Source organism: Protomyctophum bolini (assembly GCF_963924005.1).
Source record: "Protomyctophum bolini genome assembly, chromosome: 15".
NCBI lineage: Eukaryota > Metazoa > Chordata > Actinopteri > Myctophiformes > Myctophidae > Protomyctophum > Protomyctophum bolini.
The window spans coordinates 16,822,035-16,841,284 of record NC_137876.1 but is presented as its reverse complement, the minus strand read 5'-3'; the positions used below and the strand labels follow the sequence as shown (position 1 = coordinate 16,841,284).

Sequence of the window (19,250 nt, the reverse complement as noted above, 5' to 3'; positions counted from 1 at the left end):
TAATTGGTCCTCCTCAGTCCTCACTGATGCTCATTGGTGGTACCATTTTTGTCTACTGGGTCTGTGTCTGAGAGGAGGGCTGTGGACAGTTCAGAAACTCATCATTGACAGGGGGGAATCCAAACTAATAGAAACGGCAGGCTTTCTATTCCTGGAAAGTTAGCATGCCATTGTGCTCACATTATTAAATAAATATATGTAAAACATTTGAAAGCGGGTGCGGGATTCTGCACTGTCGACAGCCCTCCTCTGAGACACTGACCGAGTAGGCAAAAATGGCATGATATTACAATGAATCGAGACCAATTATATGAAGATATTTACAAAATGGGTGAAGTGGACCATTAGCTAGTTTCTAAATAAATAACAAAGCTACCTTAAGCTCACCACATGAACCCTAGTGTCCCTATTCTGGCGTTATTTCCGGAAAAGAGGCTTGGTGGTGTACAGGGAAAACACTGGGGAATTGGGTTTTGGTGTAAATGCCTTGGGTTGAATTGGTTAAGAGTGATGCTGTTCCATTGCCCATTTAACTAATTTAACACATTTCCTGTTCTCTACACACCTGTAGGTAATTTAGAAAATTACTTTTTTTTCTCTCTTTCTATGGTGTAATAGTTTTGTTGTGTTCGTGTCCAGACGGTTTTGAGGCTGAGCATCTGCTTAAAAGAAAACGGCTATAAAGCAACAGGCCTATACTCAAGTGTTGTGGGTCGTTGTATCACTTACAGGAGCACTTCACATCTTTGTTCTTGGTCCTCACTAATAGCTAATGCAGGTAGACATGACAATGATGACATATGCCCCTACAAATATTTTACATTTTAAATATATGCCACTTAAGGTGACTTGATTGGTTGACATCAAAAAGGGTCAAACACACGATGCAATACTTGTTTTCAACAGTGTTGCGCACAAATGTCGGTAGCATTACAAAGTTATATACATTAAAATAAAACCCTACAAATTCCATTTCCTCCCCTCTTATTTCCAATTACGTTTGTCTTAATGTAAAAAGATATTTTTTTTGGGTGCATCTTGTTGAGCTGGTCATTTTGAAAGTATAGCTCGCAAGTGAAAAAAGTGGGCACCCGTGGGCTATATCTACAGTAGTATTTTTACAAAAAAGGTTTTTAAAGGTTGAGCACCACTGACATAGAACATAAGGTTTTTAAGAAAACTGTTAGGATTTAGAAGCCATTCTTTTTATAATGAGCCTCATGTCTAAATGGGTTAAGTTTCGCCATGATGCCATGGTGTCACGTGTCGAGTTCTGCGTGCAACACCACCGGCACACAACCAAGTATAAATTGTCTCTGTCGGGTGGAAACTCCTGTCACTAATTTACGGGGGGAAAAATAAATGATTTGTGTATAACACTTCTCGTGTTCTCGTGTGTTCTCCAGGTGTGCGACTGGTGCAAGCACATTCGGCACACAAAGGAGTACTTGGACTTTGGCGCCGGGGAGCGCCGGCTGCAGTTCTGCAGCGCCAAATGCCTGAACCAATACAAGATGGACATCTTCTACAAGGAGACCCAGGCGGCCCTGCCGGGCGGGCTGGTGTGCAACCCGGGACACGTGGGCGGCGTGCCCGGGGAGGGGGGGCCGGCCGAGTGCGGTGGCGGCGGAGGAGGAGGGGTGCAACTCCTCACCCCGGAGTCCTGGGGAACGCCGCTGTTGGACCCCCGCCGCAAAGCCCCCTCGCCGGGAGGTCCCACGGCCGCCACCACCTCGTCTGCCCCCTCGCCCTCGGACGCAGGCACCGTCTGCTCACCGTCCTCCGCCGCCTCCTCGAAGATCCCCACGCCTCGGCCCCACGGGAGCCCCACCTCCCTCCCTCCCCCGCCGCCACCCTCCATGCTGCCCCACCCGCACCCCGGCCTGCACCCGGGGGTGGGGGGGCCCATGGCCGGCAGCCCGCCCATGGTGATGACACCGCGGGGGCCCATGCCACTGCCGCTGTTCATGGAGCACCACCAGATGTACCAGCACATGCGCCCGCCGTACCTCCGCCACCCGCCGCACCATGCGGGCGGCGGCGGACCCAACAGCCCCCTGTCCAACCCCATGATCCCCGGGGTCGGCCCGCCGCCCCCGAGGAACCTGGGCCCCCCCTCCTCCAGCCCCATGCACAGCAGAGGGGGGCCCCTGATGTCTCCGCACGGCAACCCCAACCCCGGCGGGCTCCTGCCTCCGCACCCGGGTCTTCCCCCCATGCCCGGCCTAGTGCCCCCGTTCCCCCCCATCAACATGCTGCCCAACGGACCCCCCCACCACCACTTCCCCATGCCGCCGCACATGATGAACTTCGGCATGCCGTCGCTCTCCCCGCTGGTGCCGCCCCCCACCCTCCTGGTGCCGTATCCTGTCATCGTGCCCCTGCCCATCCCCATCCCGATCCCCATCCCCATCCCCTTCCCCTTCAGCCCCAAGGCCTCCGGAGTGCGGCCGGACAGCAGCAGCCCCATTTCCAGCGCCCCCGAGCCTTCGGAACACTCGGAGTCCCCCGGCTCCTCAGACTCCGCTGACCGGAAGGCGGGACTAACCGGTTCCGGGGGGCCGGCCGCCGTCTCTCCCGGTTTCTCCGGGAGAGACGGCCAGCGGCGAACAGCGGTGGTGGTGGACCTGACGGTAAAGGCGGAGAACGGCGGCTTGGGGGGCCGTCCGTGTCTGCCCGCCGGTCCTCCCGATGGACCGACGGACGGGGTGATCGACCTCACCGTGGGCCAGCGCTCGTGCCAAGAGCTCATCCACAGGATGTTCCTCCCGGGGGTCCAGGTCAAGGAGGAGGAGGAGGAGGAGGAGGAGGAGGGGGCGGAGGAACAGAATCGGATTGCTTCCCTCTTGCTGCTGCCCAGACTTCCTTGTGTTCCGGCGTCCGCGGCCGGGCTGTGGGGGGTGCGGGACGGCAGGGACGGGCGAGGAGGAGAAGGGGCCTTTTCGCGGAGCCTCTGCTCCTCCGCGGAGCCGGACGGGGGGGCCGCCGTCGCGAACCCCGACACACCGGAGACGCCTCGCTCCTCGCCCAACAGCAGCAACGACAGCTCGTCCTACAGCATAGACCCTCTGGGGGGGGCGCGGACTGACCCATCCCCTGCACGGACACATCCCCCGCCCCAGTCCCTGCCCCAGTCCCTGCCCCAGCAGCACCCGCAATCCCTGCCAAAGCTCCCGACCGGCTCCGCCGCCCCGTGCAACGTCATAGTCAACGGCACGGGATGGCACGCACTCCTCGCGCCCGCCGCCGCCACCGAGCCTCCTCCTCCTCCTTCTCCTACCGCGGACCGAAGAGGAGACCGAGGAGGAGAGGAGGAGCACGCGGCTAACGGCGAGCTGGAGCGCGAGGCTCTGAAGGAGAACAGCTGCTCAGTGACAGAGTGGGACCCGGGGAAACGGCCCGGCACGGCCGGGGAGGCGGCACTCGCAGGTGAGCGGCGGGCGGTGTACTCCAATGTATTTAAGTCTTTAATTTAAAAAGAAAATGTGCTGTGAGTACAAAAGTATTAGCACTTATATGCGGTACTTATTATGCAGAATGACGCATTTGCCTTTTCTTTTTTTCAAAATGTAAAAATGTGTCCTAAATGGCGAATGTATGTTTTGTGATAATATAGCCTAAATCTACAAAGCAACTCAGAATTATACTTGAGTACTTGAGTAAATGTAGTCAGTTACTTTACACCACTGCACTCACAGGTGATGGGTGGAAATCTCATATGTCCAAAACTGTTACTTTTCAGGATTCAAAAGTAGCAGATCTACAAGCTCAAAACGCGTCGCTTCGCGAAACGTTTCAAGCATGTAGATCTGCTACTTTTGATGCTTTTGTGTGACACTGTAGTATATCAAGCAGGGATATTTAATTCACTTAAAAATAAAAAAATTAAAGAATATTGAAAAGAAATCTAAAAATAAATGGAAGAATCTTGCACGGCCCTCTTGCACATTAGAATCATAGTCTTTCGAATACTCATTTAATGTACGAAAAACTAAAAAGTTGAGTAAAAAAAAATAATTGTACTTGTTACTTTGGTACGCAGTGCTGGAAGAAGTACTTAAGTAAAAGTAACAATACTGCCATGATGTACTCTGTTACAAGTAGAAGTCCCATATTCATACTTAAAAGTACAACAGTAACGACATAAAAATATACTTTAAGTATCAAAAGTAAAAGTGCTTTGTAATTATAATCAAACTACCAAGTAAACAAAAGTTTTCAAATAAATGTAGTGGAGTAAAAGTACATTTTCCTCAGATATGTACAGTAGTGGAGTAGAAGTAAAAGCACTGGAAATTGGAAATACTCAAGTACAAATACTGTACCTGAACATTGTACTTAAGTAGTAAGCAAATGTACTTAACTACTTTCCACCACTGTGCGGCGCAGGTGCGGGCAAGCCGCTCTCCGACGATGCCAGCGGCGGTGGCCTGGAGGAGGGGGGCGAGCGAGGCTACGTGCTGCCGCCGCTGCCCGCTGCCGGCGGCGGCGGCGGCTGCGTGGTCATCCAGCCCGTGCCAAAGGCCGCCGGCGGCCAAGACAACAAGACGGCCATCCTGTCCTGCTCCATCAGCACGCCGCTGTCGGCCACCGCCGGGAGCCCCGAGCTGGAGCCGCCGCTCAAGAGGAGGTGCCTGCGGATACGCAATCAGAACAAGTGAGGTGAGAGGTCGCTCAGTGGCATCAGTTCAATCAGAACAAGTTCAGTGAGAGGTCGCTCAGTGGCATCAGTTCAATCAGAACAAGTGAGGTGAGAGGTCGCTCAGTGGCATCAGTTCAATCAGAACAAGTTCAGTGAGAGGTCGCTCAGTGGCATCAGTTCAATCAGAACAAGTGAGGTGAGAGGTCGCTCAGTGGCATCAGTTCAATCAGAACAAGTTCAGTGAGAGGTCGGTCAGTGGCATCAGTTCAATCAGAACAAGTGAGGTGAGAGGTCGCTCAGTGGCATCAGGTCAGTGAGGTGAGAGGTCGGTCAGTGGCATCAGGTCAGTGAGGTGAGAGGTCGGTCAGTGGCATCAGTTCAGCAAAAAACAGCGTATGGCAAGTTCACGCATGACACGTTTTCGGGTTTGGCCCGGTTATTTGCAGATTTTTTGGGACATATTTTCCTCCATTTCCCTTAACCCATTTTGGGCGGTAACCCCTTTTTGTGTTTTAAGAATAATGTTATACTTAGCTTAGATCTGCTCATAGTGTAGCACTGAGTGCCACGCTATGAGCTGTAGGTCTGCTATATATTTTTTTATCGTGAAAATGTTGCGAAAATCTTTGAATATATATTCGTTCACAGCGAACATTTTTAACTCAAATCTTTGCTTCTGGTCCCTGGAACAGCATATTTTCAGATGGGGGTCGGAGGCCAAATACAGATAATTCTGGGGGTCCTTGACATTAAATAGTTTGAGAACCACTTATATAGAAACATAGGGTTTTTCAGAAAACTGTCTGTACTGTTGTAGAATCGTCCTCGGGTCTAAATGGGTTAATATACCATCCGACGTAATATTAAGTCGGGTGTCTTTGAGACTGACGGTAGTAGCATTGTTTACCTGTACGCTGCTGCTGCTGCTGCTGCTGGTGCTGGTGGTGGTGTTATTATTATCCGGGGGCTCAGTGATAATCACGTCGTCACTGTCTTCTGCTGTCTTTTTCCCCAAAACAGGGATGTAGTTGTAGGGTGGGTTGCTTCCTTTTCATTTCAGCCTACGGTACAAGCAGCACACAAGTGTAAACACAATATGTCTCTGTCTGCGCTCTCTCTGCCACACTGACAGAATCTTGAAATTGCGCGGCACCACTGCAGCTTGCTAATTAATGTGTTGCACCTGCTGATGCTGAACCTCGCTCATGGAATATACATATCATTTTATGCTCAGTTGTGTGCGCGAGTCGCGTTTCCGAAAATACACAAGCTTGTAAATCGCCTATTTTTGGTGGCCGGTACATTATGACGACGTCAAGGCCCGCCAAAATGAATTCCAGCCGAAATCAACTGTAGATTTAGTCAACTACAACTAGACTGAAACTAAAACATTTCAAATGACTAAAAGATGACTGAAACTAAATGGAATTTCCTTCAAAAGACTGTGCAAGTGTGCGTGCGACGTGCGTGCGTGCGTGCCTGCGTGCAGAAGGAGGGCTACATTACATGATAGAAGCAAGTGGAGAGGCTTTATTCATCAGGCTTGCCCTCAATCGAATGTAATGTTACTGAGTGAAGATGAGGAGTTTGGCAATGAGGAAGTGTGCATTCCAGAATATAGGGAACCTACAGTATGTGTTTAATGGAGAAGTGTCTATGAGTTCAAACTATCTATCTAAGTTAATGGCCTGGTGGCAACTAGCTGCAATTTGCAATTGACAGCCCATACAGAAAGGTCCTATCTGATTGTATTAAACGACTTCAAACTCGTCAAACACTTTGCAGATAGAAAGAGGATAATTCAAACTTTCCGTTGGAAATGTTGGTGAAAGAAAGTAGTCGACGAACTTTGTTTTGTCATAGTATTAGTCGACTAAATCAACAGTGCCATAGAGTGTTTCTTGAACCTGGATGGATCCTTCAAGAGGTTCTCACCCCGTTTCAATCCTCTCTCCTCTCTGTTGTCTTATAGATGGACGCTCTGAGGAATGCTGTGCCATCAAACAAAACGTCACCCCCGTGGAGCTCAACCTCCCTCCTTCCCACCACACCCCATTGCCACACGCTCCTCGCCACAGTCCAGTCCACCAGCACTCCGAAATCAGCCTATAAACATGACGCCCGCCGGGTGAGAGTCCAACCAAACTTGTTTAATGTGTAACATAGGAGAAACAAGAGAGGAAGGAGGGACTCCGTCCAAAACGTCCGCTCGTGATGTGAATTCCTTGCGCTCTCGACCTCGGGGTTTGGGGGGAAGAGGGGGGTGGGGGGGCTGTCTGAGAAGCATCTTTGGACTAAAAAAAGTACAATACAGGAGGATAGCAGGACTTTAAGCCTACCTTTCAAGTAATTTAAAGACTCCCAGCCCACACTGCCCCCTAGTGTCCTGTCCTGGACTTGTCCCCCGCCCTCCCCTCCTCCAAGCAAAGCGAGTTGCTCTGTCATGTCTGTTCTTGTGTCCAGTACTCCACTGTGTCTCCACTGTGCTCTGTCATGTCTGTTCTTGTGTCCAGTACTCCAATGTGTCTCAACGTCTTGTCCGGGGGTCCAAATGGACCCTTTTATGGGTCTGTAACTCTGAGAGTGTACGAATGGAACCCCATGGTTCCGTTGGTCCTGGGTTCCCATTGGGTTCCATTTGTACACTCTCAGAGTTCTATATAAACAAAACAAAAAAAGATGTATCAAAGCGATGAAATCCATGAAACCCATCTTCACAGCAATTCAAGCTAGTGCCATTGTGTGTGTGACTGTGTGTGTGTGTGTGTGTGTGTGTGTGTGTGTGTGTGTGTGTGTGTGTGTGTGTGTGTGTGTGTGTGTGTGTGTGTGTGTGTGTGTGTGTGTGTGTTTTTTGCAAAAAAAGCTCTTTAGTACTTTTCTTTGTATGTTTTCTTATCGCGTATCAATTATAATATACATTCTTATTTGCACAACGTATAGCTACAGTGAAAACCAGAGCTCAAAAGCTTCAACTGTATCAATTGAAAAATTAAGTCACCAAAACAACCTGTCACAGGCTGTAAGGTACAGTAGGTAAGGTAATTTTATTTATAAAGCGCCTTTCAAAACCGTTGTTACAAGGTGCTGTACAATAAAATAATAGGAACAAGAACATCACAATCAGAGATAACCATGTATCATTGCTCGTCCATAGAGCCAACCTCACCTTGCCTAGTTTCCGGACCATCGGATAAAACCGTTTGTGCAGTGCCGTTTTTCCCCATTTCCCATTTCCCATTCTGGACACTATAAAGCTACAGTCCGCAAACGTTCTGTCCGTTGACTGACTCCCTCTCCCAGCAGGGAGAGTTAATTGCAACCATTGTCCAAACTGCTGTGTCCAATCCAGTCTGTTTCAAATAGCTTTGACCCTGGTGTCCTACCAAGGTCTCGATGGAATAGTAGGGAGATCAGACCGTCCACCTCCAATGTGCTACCTTATATTGCATTAACATACTTAAAATGATGTTTTATTCATTAAGATATTCCTGGAGTGTAGCTTTATGGACCCCAATGCGTCAGCAAGGGTGAGGTGGACAGGGTAGAAATATTCACCAGCAAATTGTTGCTGTCGGGTGGAAATCTTGTATGTCCAAAACCTTTGCTTTTCAGGAAATGGGGGGTGGAGAAACTGTGTTCCAGTGGATCCAATGTACTTATTATTTAGTCAATTTCGTTGGTTAAATACAGACGCACTCAACCACTTTAACAAAGTAGGGCATTCAATTACGAGAAAACATCCTAAAAGGTTGAACTATGGAGATGCAGGGTTTCTGCCGGACCGTGACAAAATAATAATGATACTGTGTGTGCGTAGAGTCATGCGATCGTTACCATGGCGATCATATTTGATTCAACGTGATCGCGCGCACGTGTGTGTGTGTGTGTGTGTGTGTGTGTGTGTGTGCGTGTGTGTGTGTATGTGCGCACGCTTGAACTGCAGACATGCTAGTGATGGAGAGACAGACCAACCCCCACCATGCTGTCTGAGAGACCCAAATATCCAGCATTCATTTAATCCAGTGGTCCTCGAAGTGGGGTCCGTTCTGCCCCCGGGGACCCCTAGGGGTCCTTGAGGGGGTCCTCAGCCAAATTAGTTGCAACGTCAAGGTGGATTTAATCACTTTTAACACTAAACAGATCTTGCGTGAGGGTCCATGGCACAAGTTATTTGCAGGATGGTGGGGTCTATCACATATTCATTTGAAGTAGTGGTGGGTCCTTGACATGAAAAAGTTTGAGAGCCGGCCAGTGCTCTTACGTATGCATTTTTTTGCAGAGTTTTAGGTGGATTTTTTGCCATATTAGTGTCTCCTCTCCAGTTCCCTCTGATCTGGTTACAGAGGCCTGCGGGCTGAGATGGATGGCACTGAACAAAGGCAGTATATTTACTTGAGACTCTCCCGTTGGACGGAATACGTTATACCAATAAAAGTAGCAGTAAAATGTACTCGAGTTTGAGGTACAAACGTGTTGGCGTCAACCGTAGAATACCCAAGTAAAAGTAGCCTACTGTATTAAAGGTTTTTTCAAAATAGCTGAACTACACGCTCACTATAAAATAGGGCTTTATTTGGTTAAGGGTTTTGTAACAAGAATCAAAATCTTCTAACAAAAGTTACTAGATTGACATACTTAAAAAAACGTTAACGTAAAAGTACTTAAAAAAATACAGTACTTGTAACTTGAGTAAATGTAGCCTACTATATCTACTCTGCACCAGTGGTTGAGAAATAACACTGTACCAATGAAAGACAAAGTATTATTATCATGATGCCAAAGGCTTCTGGTGTGAGTTCAAGCCAAATCATCCCTTAAACTTGTCATGTGGTTTTCAAAAAGAAACTTGACCAAATGATATATTCTGTTGCCAAAATAATAAGCTCTGATTTCATCCGGTAACACGATTGGACACAGAGGAGAGCGCTGGAACGCAGTATGTTTTTATCCCCCCTGACATTTCACTTGGTCATTGTTCATGTCGACACATAACAGGCGTACAGCGCTGCTGTACACATGTCCTCATCTGATGAAATGCAAACACTGAGTTTAAACAATAACACTAGACAAGGGAAGATGATACAGTGATACAGTTTCACATGTCATCATGCTCCCACAATTGTTTTTGTTTTATTTCATGTTGTTACAACCACTGTCTTTTTTATTTTTATTAAGTACAAGTCAACCTCTCTCTCCCTCCCCCCCCCCCCCCCCCCCCCCCCCCCCCCCCCACACATGCGCGCCACACGCACCACCGACAAGCGTGACGCACACTTTCCAAATAGTAGGTTTAACTTGGTGTGTGCCAGGCCAGGTATAAGTAGAGAGCAGCTTGCACAGAGTGTTCAGTTACCTTCTCGGTAGTGCAAAAGCAGACCCTGACGGGTCTATTCCTATACGGTCAGAGTTAAACTCACACCAAGTATTTTCCTGTGGCGTCTGAGATGAAAGAGTGTTGACTCAGAGAGTGAGCAGCGTGTCGTGCAACCCTATCTGTTGCCTGTTAGCCAGGCATTTAGACTTGAGCTCATCCGGTGCCAAGGCCCGGCTTTAATGTCGTCTTTAATCATTGCCCTTCCACTGTGCGCTTCACTTTCCTCTTCTTCTTTTTTTTTACCAATACGCCCTTTTTTCACTTTTAGAAATTCCGTTGCCCTCTTCAGTTTCTTGCCCGACTACATAGATATTCCTTCTCCCCCCTTTTGGCTCAAGCATTAGCATGCGTATACAACAGGTATACAACAGGTCAATGAACCTTTTTTTAAAGGACAGTACAACAGAATTGGGTCCATTGCACTCCACTCCTGAGTGTTCATTTTACTCTGAAAGTGTCAAATTTGGACCCACAATTTTTCTTTAAAAAAAAGAAAAGAAGAAGACAGAAACAAGTAAGATCACTAATGCACATATAGGAGGCTATATACAGGGACAGCTAGGACAGAATAAAAATGTTTATTGTAATGTTTATCGAATTGCAACTCCCAAGAGTATACGAATGTAACTTTAAGATAGGACGTACCTGTGGATATCCTACTGTTACTCAGAGAGCGCGGATGGATGTAACCAAATGGACCCGTACCATACATGTACGTGTCCATTTGGTTACATCCATATGCTCTCGGAGTTGAAATGAACCGTGCGAGTCAGAACCCAGTTCCACGATCCTCTCTCTCTCCACACTTTCACTGGGCCTTATATCTCCTGTAACCCAATGCATTGACACCCAGGACTGATGGGAGTCTTGAAACTGGACACTACTAATTGTGTCTGTGTGCGTTTCTGTCGACAGATGTGTGAGTCATACAACACTCCCGCGACAACGAAACTGCTCTGTCCTTTGTCTGATAGTGGATAGGTCACAGTTTCCCTGTTTGTTTTGTGTCTGACCTGTTGTTGAAAGTTCCACCCAGTCCAGTTTTGTCAGAGTTTATCAATCTCTTTCCACTTTTCCACACGCACGGGGATATGCGCACACATACTTATGTACGATGCAGCTTACTCTGTGTTGGTAAATGGTATACATACATCCAGTGGTTCTCAAAGTGGGGGTCCGAGGATCCCTGGGGTCCTTGAGGGTGGGGGTCGCCAGAAAAATGACTTGACATCTTTGGGGAGAAAAATTACACCAATCCTGTATGGGGGTCCCCGGCACAAAATATTATCAGATGGGGAAGAAGAAGATGCCTGAAGAAGGTCAGTAGCCTAGACCGAAAGCTTGCAAAATAAATACTTTGATTGTGCACAGATTTATTCATTATCCCTTTGTGACTCCGGCACCTCACTTAAGTTTTTTCAGTGGATGAGCTGGTGGTTCTTTTTTACTTTTTGTCAGATTGTCATGAAATCGTTTGAGAATCACTGGCGTACTTGTATGATACAGCTTATCTGTGTTGGACATGAAAATGTTCTGCGCACGGTAGTTTTTGGACCACAGACAGAAATCTCCAGCATTCCTGTTCGAGCTGTTAGGCCTTTTGGTCAACGGTTTCGGAATTATGCAATGACAACTATTTCAAACCCCCCGATCGAGATGAGCGCTCCACAAGACGAAATGATGGCGTTAAATGACGTTGTGTTACTTTTGAAAAAAGGAAGAGGGAGAAAAAAAAGAAGTTGCCTTAACTCTTGCTTGTATAATCTCTACAGTTAAGACAATGATGCTTGCTTGTAAAGACTCTCTCCCCCACACTTTGTACAAAATGAAATATACAACACAAAAAAACAACGACTTTGTTATCTTGCTAGTGTCAATGTATAGATGATGAGCTTTTTCTGTATCTTGTATGGACCGTCACAGTTTTTGCTAAGAAAAAAAAGAAATAAAGGAAATTCAGAAAACTCCCAGCTCCTATTCCCTTAAACATCCAATCCGTTCTACGTTTTAACTTGTGGTGGACTGTCAACTTTTTTGTGTACATTTTATAGTATTATTTATTGTTGACAAGTTTTTTGCATTTGCAAATAATGAAAAGAGCGAAAAAAAGAAGATTGTTTGACTTGAGCATTCAAGTGTAAATGCCTGGTGAAAAGTGAAAATGGTTTTTTTTATAATTAAAAATTGAGAAATTATGATACGAGGAGATTATCCTTGTCTTTTTCTTATGACGTTGTAACATGTAGGCTACATGAAACGTGGCCAAAATTGCTTTGGCATTTATTTTTTTTGTGTTGTAACAGTATTTGTTTTATCCAGTGAATTGCTCATGAAGACAAATAAATATGAGGCGCACACTGCTCCGTTTCCCCTGGCTTGTATCTGTGCAAATACACTGAACATAAACACACGTGGCCAAAATTGATACAATTACAATTACAAGTGAAAATAGTTACTGTAAGGGCCAAAATGACCACTAATGCTGAACACATCTATGTAACCTTGGGGTGGCGCTGCTGCTACATAAGCGTCAAGTGCACAGGCAGGGTGAGGGAAGGATTGACCCGGAAGGGCAAACGGCTTTGACCGCAGGTTAGTCAACACTTTGAAATGGTTGGAGCGAAATGTTTGTTTGTTTCAGTCTAAAGTATCCATTGTCTGTATCTGTCTAATTATGGTTTAGGGTAGGCCTATAGTATAGTATAGTATAGTATACTTTGTTGTGCTAATTAATTTGCCTGTTCTAAAGTGTAACAGCCCACCAATTAATAATTGAGGAATAATTTGTTATTCATCAACAACAAAGGGATATTACTGTGATACTTAATGGACTTTATTAAGTAGGCTATTTTAATGTCATGGATGGAGAGGGGGAAATATTTTAAGTCTGTGGTCTCTCACCCCATCTTGTGGCTTCACAGCATATTACAGTCCTGAATATTGAAGGGAAGTACAGTAGCCTAGTACTGTAGGTAGGAGATTTAATACATAGTTGGAACACAGCATACTCCACCTAACTCCATTTTTGAGTTTATTTTTCATAAATCAATGCTATTGAACACCCTTTATGTCGTGTGTGTTGGTTAAAAATATTGAATCTATGAAAAGTAGGCCTACTAAAAAGCACTTCGACAAAAACCTCCTAACTCCAATTGGGAGTGAACATTTTGGAGTTATAGCTGGTTTCTTCCAGACAGCAGAAATATGTAGGCTAGATAATGAATAAAGAAATAAAGCAATGCGAATAAAGACATAACAAAAATGTGAAAATTAGAAGTTAAACACAACAGAGGTGTGTGTGTGTGTGTGTGTGTGTGTGTGTGTGTGTGTGTGTGTGTGTGTGTGTGTGTGTGTGTGTGTGTGTGTGTGTGTGTGTGTGTGTGTGTGTGTGTGTGTGTGTGTGTGTGTGTGCATGCGTTTATGTGCATGTCTAGTGAGTGTTTTCTTGAAAACACTTTGGGAATATGTTCAAGTGAAACGGGAGGATATATTGTCATTTTATTGTATTTTTTTTCATGATTGGTGAGGAAACGTCTGTCCTCTTTATTTGAGACATATCCTGACGCCAGCGTAGGCCTACTACGCCAGCGTAGGCCTACTACGCCAGCGTAGGCCTACTACAAAACAGTATAGGCCTACACCGGTTCATAGGCGAGTATTTGTTAACTAAAGTTTTCAAATAAATTGGATTAAAAGTACAATATTTGGATCCGAGATGTATAGTGGAGTAGAAGTGTACTTAAGTTAAGTACTAAATGTACCACCGCCAACATGTATACTGTTTTGGTGAATGTAAACCAACTGACTCCACACAGAAAGGCTCCAGTCAGGTTTGAATCCAGGACCTTCTTTGCAGTGAGCCCACAGTGCTGAACCGCCATGCCACCCCTGAAAACAAAGAAGCTCTCAGTTCCAACATAATAGGCGAGCATTTGCTTTCCAAATGTCTGATATGGGATTGCATCTGCCATGCACAAGCACGATACACGGAGCGACCTAAGGCAGTGATTGTCAACGTGGGGCCCGGGGACCCCACCGGGGTTCTTGGGGAGGGGGGAGGTTCCCGGGGGCGTCCGCAGCTAAAGGAAAAAATGACAAAATGTTTTTCGATGAATTGATTGAGTACAAAGAACCCCAATGGAAACAACAAGCCGTAGGCTTTCTTGTGTTTTAAATCCTTGTAGCAGACCTTGAATTGAACTGCACTTTCCTGTGCTTTTTTCTGCAAGTTTTCAATCACTCAATAAAGTCGTACAGTACAGTACAGTACAGTACAGTACAGTACAGTACAGTACAGTACAGTACAGTACAGTACAGTACAGTACAGTACAGTACAGTACAGTAGGCAACGCAAGGCAAGGCCATTTTATTTCTATAGTATAGAACACCAAACACAATTATAGGTTGCATAAAACAAAAGAAGTAAAAAGAACAGATACAATTACAGTGCATCAGAGAAAGAAAAAGAAAATAAAAAAATTAACAGTAACTCAATAAACTCAGTAAATAAAAGGAATTGTGGGCCAAATGACAGATCTTTATTGGACCAAACCATTGTCTGACATTAGGAGTGTTCTTAGACTGGGGTCCCAGAGATTTAACAATGGTTTTGATGTGGCCTAAAGAGTACACTCAGTACAGTCAAGCATCCGGTCTGAAAGGACAGCACCGAAGAAAGACCTTGCAGTCTTGTTTCCATTCAAATGGCATTTCTATCTCTGGAAATCCAATTTATATTGTGAAATCAATATTAATTCAACTCTGAGAGTGTATAAATGGAACCAAATTGACCTGTTAGGGTCAATTTGGTTCCATTGACTCTCTGAGTTAGAGACCCATAAGGGTCCATTTGGTACTATCATTTCACCGGGGACCCCACAAGGACCCTGGGGGTCCCTGGACCCCACTTTCAGAACCACTGCAATCTGTGCTGTTGGCATTTTTATTGTCTAATACAATAATCGAAAAATCTAATTAAAATGGTTGAGCATCACTGCTAGAGCTGTAAAAAAAAAAAAAAAAAAAAAAAACTTCGGGTCCCTGGCATATCTATTTTTTTTCAAATGGGTGTCCTTGGGGGATGAAACTGTTTGAGAACCATGTTTGGACGTACATGCTCACGCGTCCAAAAATGTTACTTTTAGATGCATTTTGAAAAATAACAAAAGTCGTAGATCTACATGCTCAAACTGTGGCATTTCGAGCTTGTTGATCGAGCTTGCAGTAGATCTGCTACTTTGTGTTTTGGAGTAGAATAGAAGCTTAAGGGCAAAGTGTCTGTAAGGTGGTGGAACTGCCAGAGCAGAAGACACACACACACACACGCACGCACGCACACACACACACACACACACACACACACACACACACACACACACACACACACACACACACACACACACACACACACACACACACACACACACACACACACACACACACACACACACACACACACACACACACACACACACACACACACACACACACACACACACACACACACACACACACACACACACACACACACACAGAGAGAGAGAGAGAGAGAGACACTGCCATTTCTCTTCAGGTTGGGTGTGAATTCCACAGGGGGGGGGGGGGGGGTCAACAGGATAAGACCTGCCCACCAAACTTATGTTGACTTGTCTGGGGAAAGGTTATCAGAGGTCAAAGTGAGAGGCCATGGGGTGTTGTTGGAGGGGTCAGTCAGCCTCCCCCCCCCCCCACATATACTCTACTCTATGGGGTCAGGGCTGATAGGAGGCCTGGAGCACTGTTTCCCAAAAAGTGGTCTTTTTTGTTTCCTACATTACAAAAAATATATATTATTTCTAAAGATTTAAAAACGTTAAAAGTACACGCACGCACGCACGCACACACACACACACACACACACACACACACACACACACACACACACACACACACACACACACACACACACACACACACACACACACACACACACACACACACACACACACACACACACACACCATCATCATCATCATCATCATCATCATAATCAATTAAAAGCAATTCCAACATCTTTTAAAAGTAGGCTATTTAATTAATTAATATTTTTTTTGAAAGTCAACTGCGATTGAAAATCTAATTATACTAGCATACATAATTATTAGCCACTGCCCAAATCACTGAGGGCTTTCTGAAATAAATAAATGTTAGCTCAAATACGCCCTCTGTTGGAGGAACATGGAAAAATAGCAGCATTTCTGAATTATATTATACAATAATATTATTTATACCAACAAATTAACAATATAAATGACTAATTATGTGCAATTGGATGGACACTGTCACGCATACCTTGCAAACAATGCTTTGCATCAGTAGCTGTTAGGCCTACTATTTGCAGCACTTTAGCACACACTATTTAAAAAAAATCCTCTGGGAATTACAGGCATATCCCAAAATAACGGATTTTCTGTTCATAAAATGAGAGAGAGAGAGAGAGAGAGAGAGAGAGAGAGAGCAGAAGGTTTATGGGAAGGGGGAAAAAAGAAGCTTGAAGCTTCCCACTCCGTCCACTTCAGCATGTTGATGTCAGACAGGGGGAGGAGAGAGAGAGAGACTTCAAGCTCACACACACAGAGACAGGGGGAGGCGTGTGCGTGTTTAGCAGTGTGTGCGTGCGTGTTAGCTAGTAGTGTGCGACTGCGAGTGTATGTGAGGAATTCGGAGGAGGTTGGTGGAGTTTGAGAGAGAGAGAAGCCCCGACTCCCTCTCCCCGAGTCCGACCAAACAATTAGGTTGTTGATGAGCCTTCAGGAACAAGAGCAAAGCAGACCAAGAGGAGAGTGCTGTTGTTGTTGGAGAAAATGCGAGAGAGGAACAACTCCAGGAAGAAGAAGACGAGAATGTTTTCTCATTAAAAATGCAGCGCGGGAGCCACAGTGCGGCGATCATCAGCGGACATTGTAGTTCTTTCCGCGAATGATGATGATGACCTGTTGGATGAGGATCATGCGTTAATATCAACAAGGACTCCTCCCCCCAACCCCCCCAAAACAACCAACAACTACTTATTATTATTCTGATCTGAATGTGGGGGTTTCGATAAAAAACAACGGCGAGGTTTAGTGCATGGTGGAGGATCACAGATCGGGTCGAGTTCAGTCAAAGTATTCGGGTGAAGCCCGAGAGAGGAGGGGAGGAAGGGGGGCGGTGAAAACGCCCTATGCTGCTGTTGCCTGTTGCTGTGTGTGGATCCTCCACAATTCAAACTTTCTGCATAATCCTTCCCCTCTCAGTCGGAACAGCGGATCGGTCCCTCCTCAGCCTGCACAGTGGAGCAGAGTGGCTCGATCGCCACTTTCGGATCTAATAAAACTCGGATCACAAGAACACAACTTCCATCTCTTATTATCTCTGGACGCTGGTGTTTATTTTTTGTGGAGAAGAGAAGGAAGGAAGGGGGGGGATATATTATTTTTCTTTTCTTGTTCATTGTTGCACACACTCACTGCACGCACACACACACACACACACGAAAAAAGGGCGATCTGGGTGGGCTGTGACCGTGAGTCCAGTCCACACATTTTAAGCAGCAGTCTATAGCTCTGCTGCTGCTAGGCCCACGGCCATTAAGCCCAGGAACAAAGAAGAGAAGAGAAGGATCTTTTTTTTTTTGGTCCTCCCTCCACATGTAACGTCAAAACGGTTTAACATTTTCGAACGTTTACTAACGGTCGGGGGGCTTCTGATCCCCCACACTGACTGCAGAGATGTCGGGCGCCGAGAGGAGGATGGAAACTCGGCTGAAGCAACTGGAGGACATGATCAGGGACCCCAAATGTGCCATCAACCTGGAAAGTTTGGTGGTAAGTTTGACTAAAAGTTTCAGATCTTTGAGGGCGAAAAAAAGTATAATCTATTGTAATAACTTCTGTATTTGTTCAGATGGCTGTGTGTGCACGCCACTGACACTGACGCATCCATTCTGAACAGCAAATAAGTTAGACATATTGAAACACAACAATGTTTATAATGGGCAACTGGCGTGTTATTGTCCCACAATGTAGGAGTCTGGAGGGTTTGTTATCATTTTTAGAGTAGGCGGACTTCCTTCCACTATGGTGCTGCTGCTAGAAGAATTATTGCCGATTTTACTGACACTTAAGTATCCAACATCCTATAACAATGTAGCTAGCTATTCTGGTTTACGATAAAGTATACGAGGCTTGACCCTTTTTTGCGTAATATTAGAAATACTATTTGAGGAGATCAAAAGGTGACGTGGGGCCAAAATAAACGCACATGGACGTCAGACAGACATAGACAGAAAGGCAGGCCCTAGCTAATAATTAAGCCAAAAGAACGACATCTGTTGGTTGGTGGCATGTTGTTGTCTCTGCAGATTAGGATTAGTGGACAAATGTGCCTCCCCTTCGACCCCCACCCCATGGTAACTTCAGGGTTTTACTGTAGGCCAGTTAGGCCCCCAGTGCACTAGACATGGATAGTAGGCTACTGGACAGTAAGCTACTATCTGTATTTACTGTAGCATTCTACGCCCACCAGTATGGACTCTGTGGGGGTAGGGGGGGGGGGGGGTTACAAATGGAACCAAATGAACCATTCAGGTCCATTTGGTTCCATTTGTTGTATACTGTCAGAGTTAAGGGGAGACCTTGAAGTGTAAAAGTTTTTAGCACTGACTAGACAAGCATAATTGCCTGCTGGACAGTAAATGGAGTAAAGGCTGCTTGCTATCACTGTGTCCCATGGTTACTTCAGGGCTCTACTAGGGTAGAGCCGCTGTTGGACAAGGATGGTAGCCTAGTACTGTCCCAGTTTTGACCAAGCATATTGGCAGAGCAAATGCCAAATTCATATGCATGCACACTATCGGTTCTTTACCCCTTTAATGATGGATGGTTGAGCAGCTACTGTAGTGTTGTTGTTGTTGTTTTGACCCGATCAAACGTTTTGCATTATGAAATGCCCTGGATGAAAAGCTACCTTATTTTAATTACACATACAACTTTTATAGCCCCTTTTATAGCCCCTAATCTGGAAACCTTCATAGTGGGGCCACAACAGGAGTTTACAGGACTATACTTAGAGGTTGAATAAACAAGGATTCTCGTGAAATGGCCTAGAATCCTCTGAGTCAAATAACTCAAAAGTGATTTACGACCCTCTTATAAGTCTGGCGACTTCCAAGAGAATGGTTTCAAATATGAGAAATCAAGATAAAGCATCTGCTTC

The 19,250-nt window shown here is 45.7% G+C and overlaps 2 protein-coding genes across 4 annotated transcripts in view; both read left to right on the top strand.

Annotated features, from left to right (window-relative positions):
* The window catches only part of sobpa (sine oculis binding protein homolog a), a 54,524-nt gene extending 47,676 nt beyond the window's left edge, over window positions 1-6,848 (top strand). Inside the window, 3 exon segments of the mRNA XM_080784139.1 lie at window positions 1,407-3,429; window positions 4,390-4,662; window positions 6,615-6,848. Of these exon segments, the coding sequence (XP_080640265.1) occupies window positions 1,407-3,429; window positions 4,390-4,661 (2,295 nt within the window). The 3' untranslated portion in view covers window position 4,662; window positions 6,615-6,848.
* A 9,777-nt stretch (window positions 6,849-16,625) lies between these two features.
* rock2a (rho-associated, coiled-coil containing protein kinase 2a) overlaps window positions 16,626-19,250 on the top strand; it is a 61,605-nt gene continuing 58,980 nt past the window's right edge. For 2 of the 3 annotated variants that reach the window (XM_080784137.1, XM_080784136.1), the window contains exon 1: window positions 16,626-17,860. In XM_080784137.1, the coding sequence (XP_080640263.1) occupies window positions 17,765-17,860 (96 nt within the window). In that variant the 5' untranslated portion in view covers window positions 16,626-17,764. The remainder of the gene's footprint in view (window positions 17,861-19,250) is intronic. The other variant, XM_080784138.1, reaches the window with a different exon arrangement.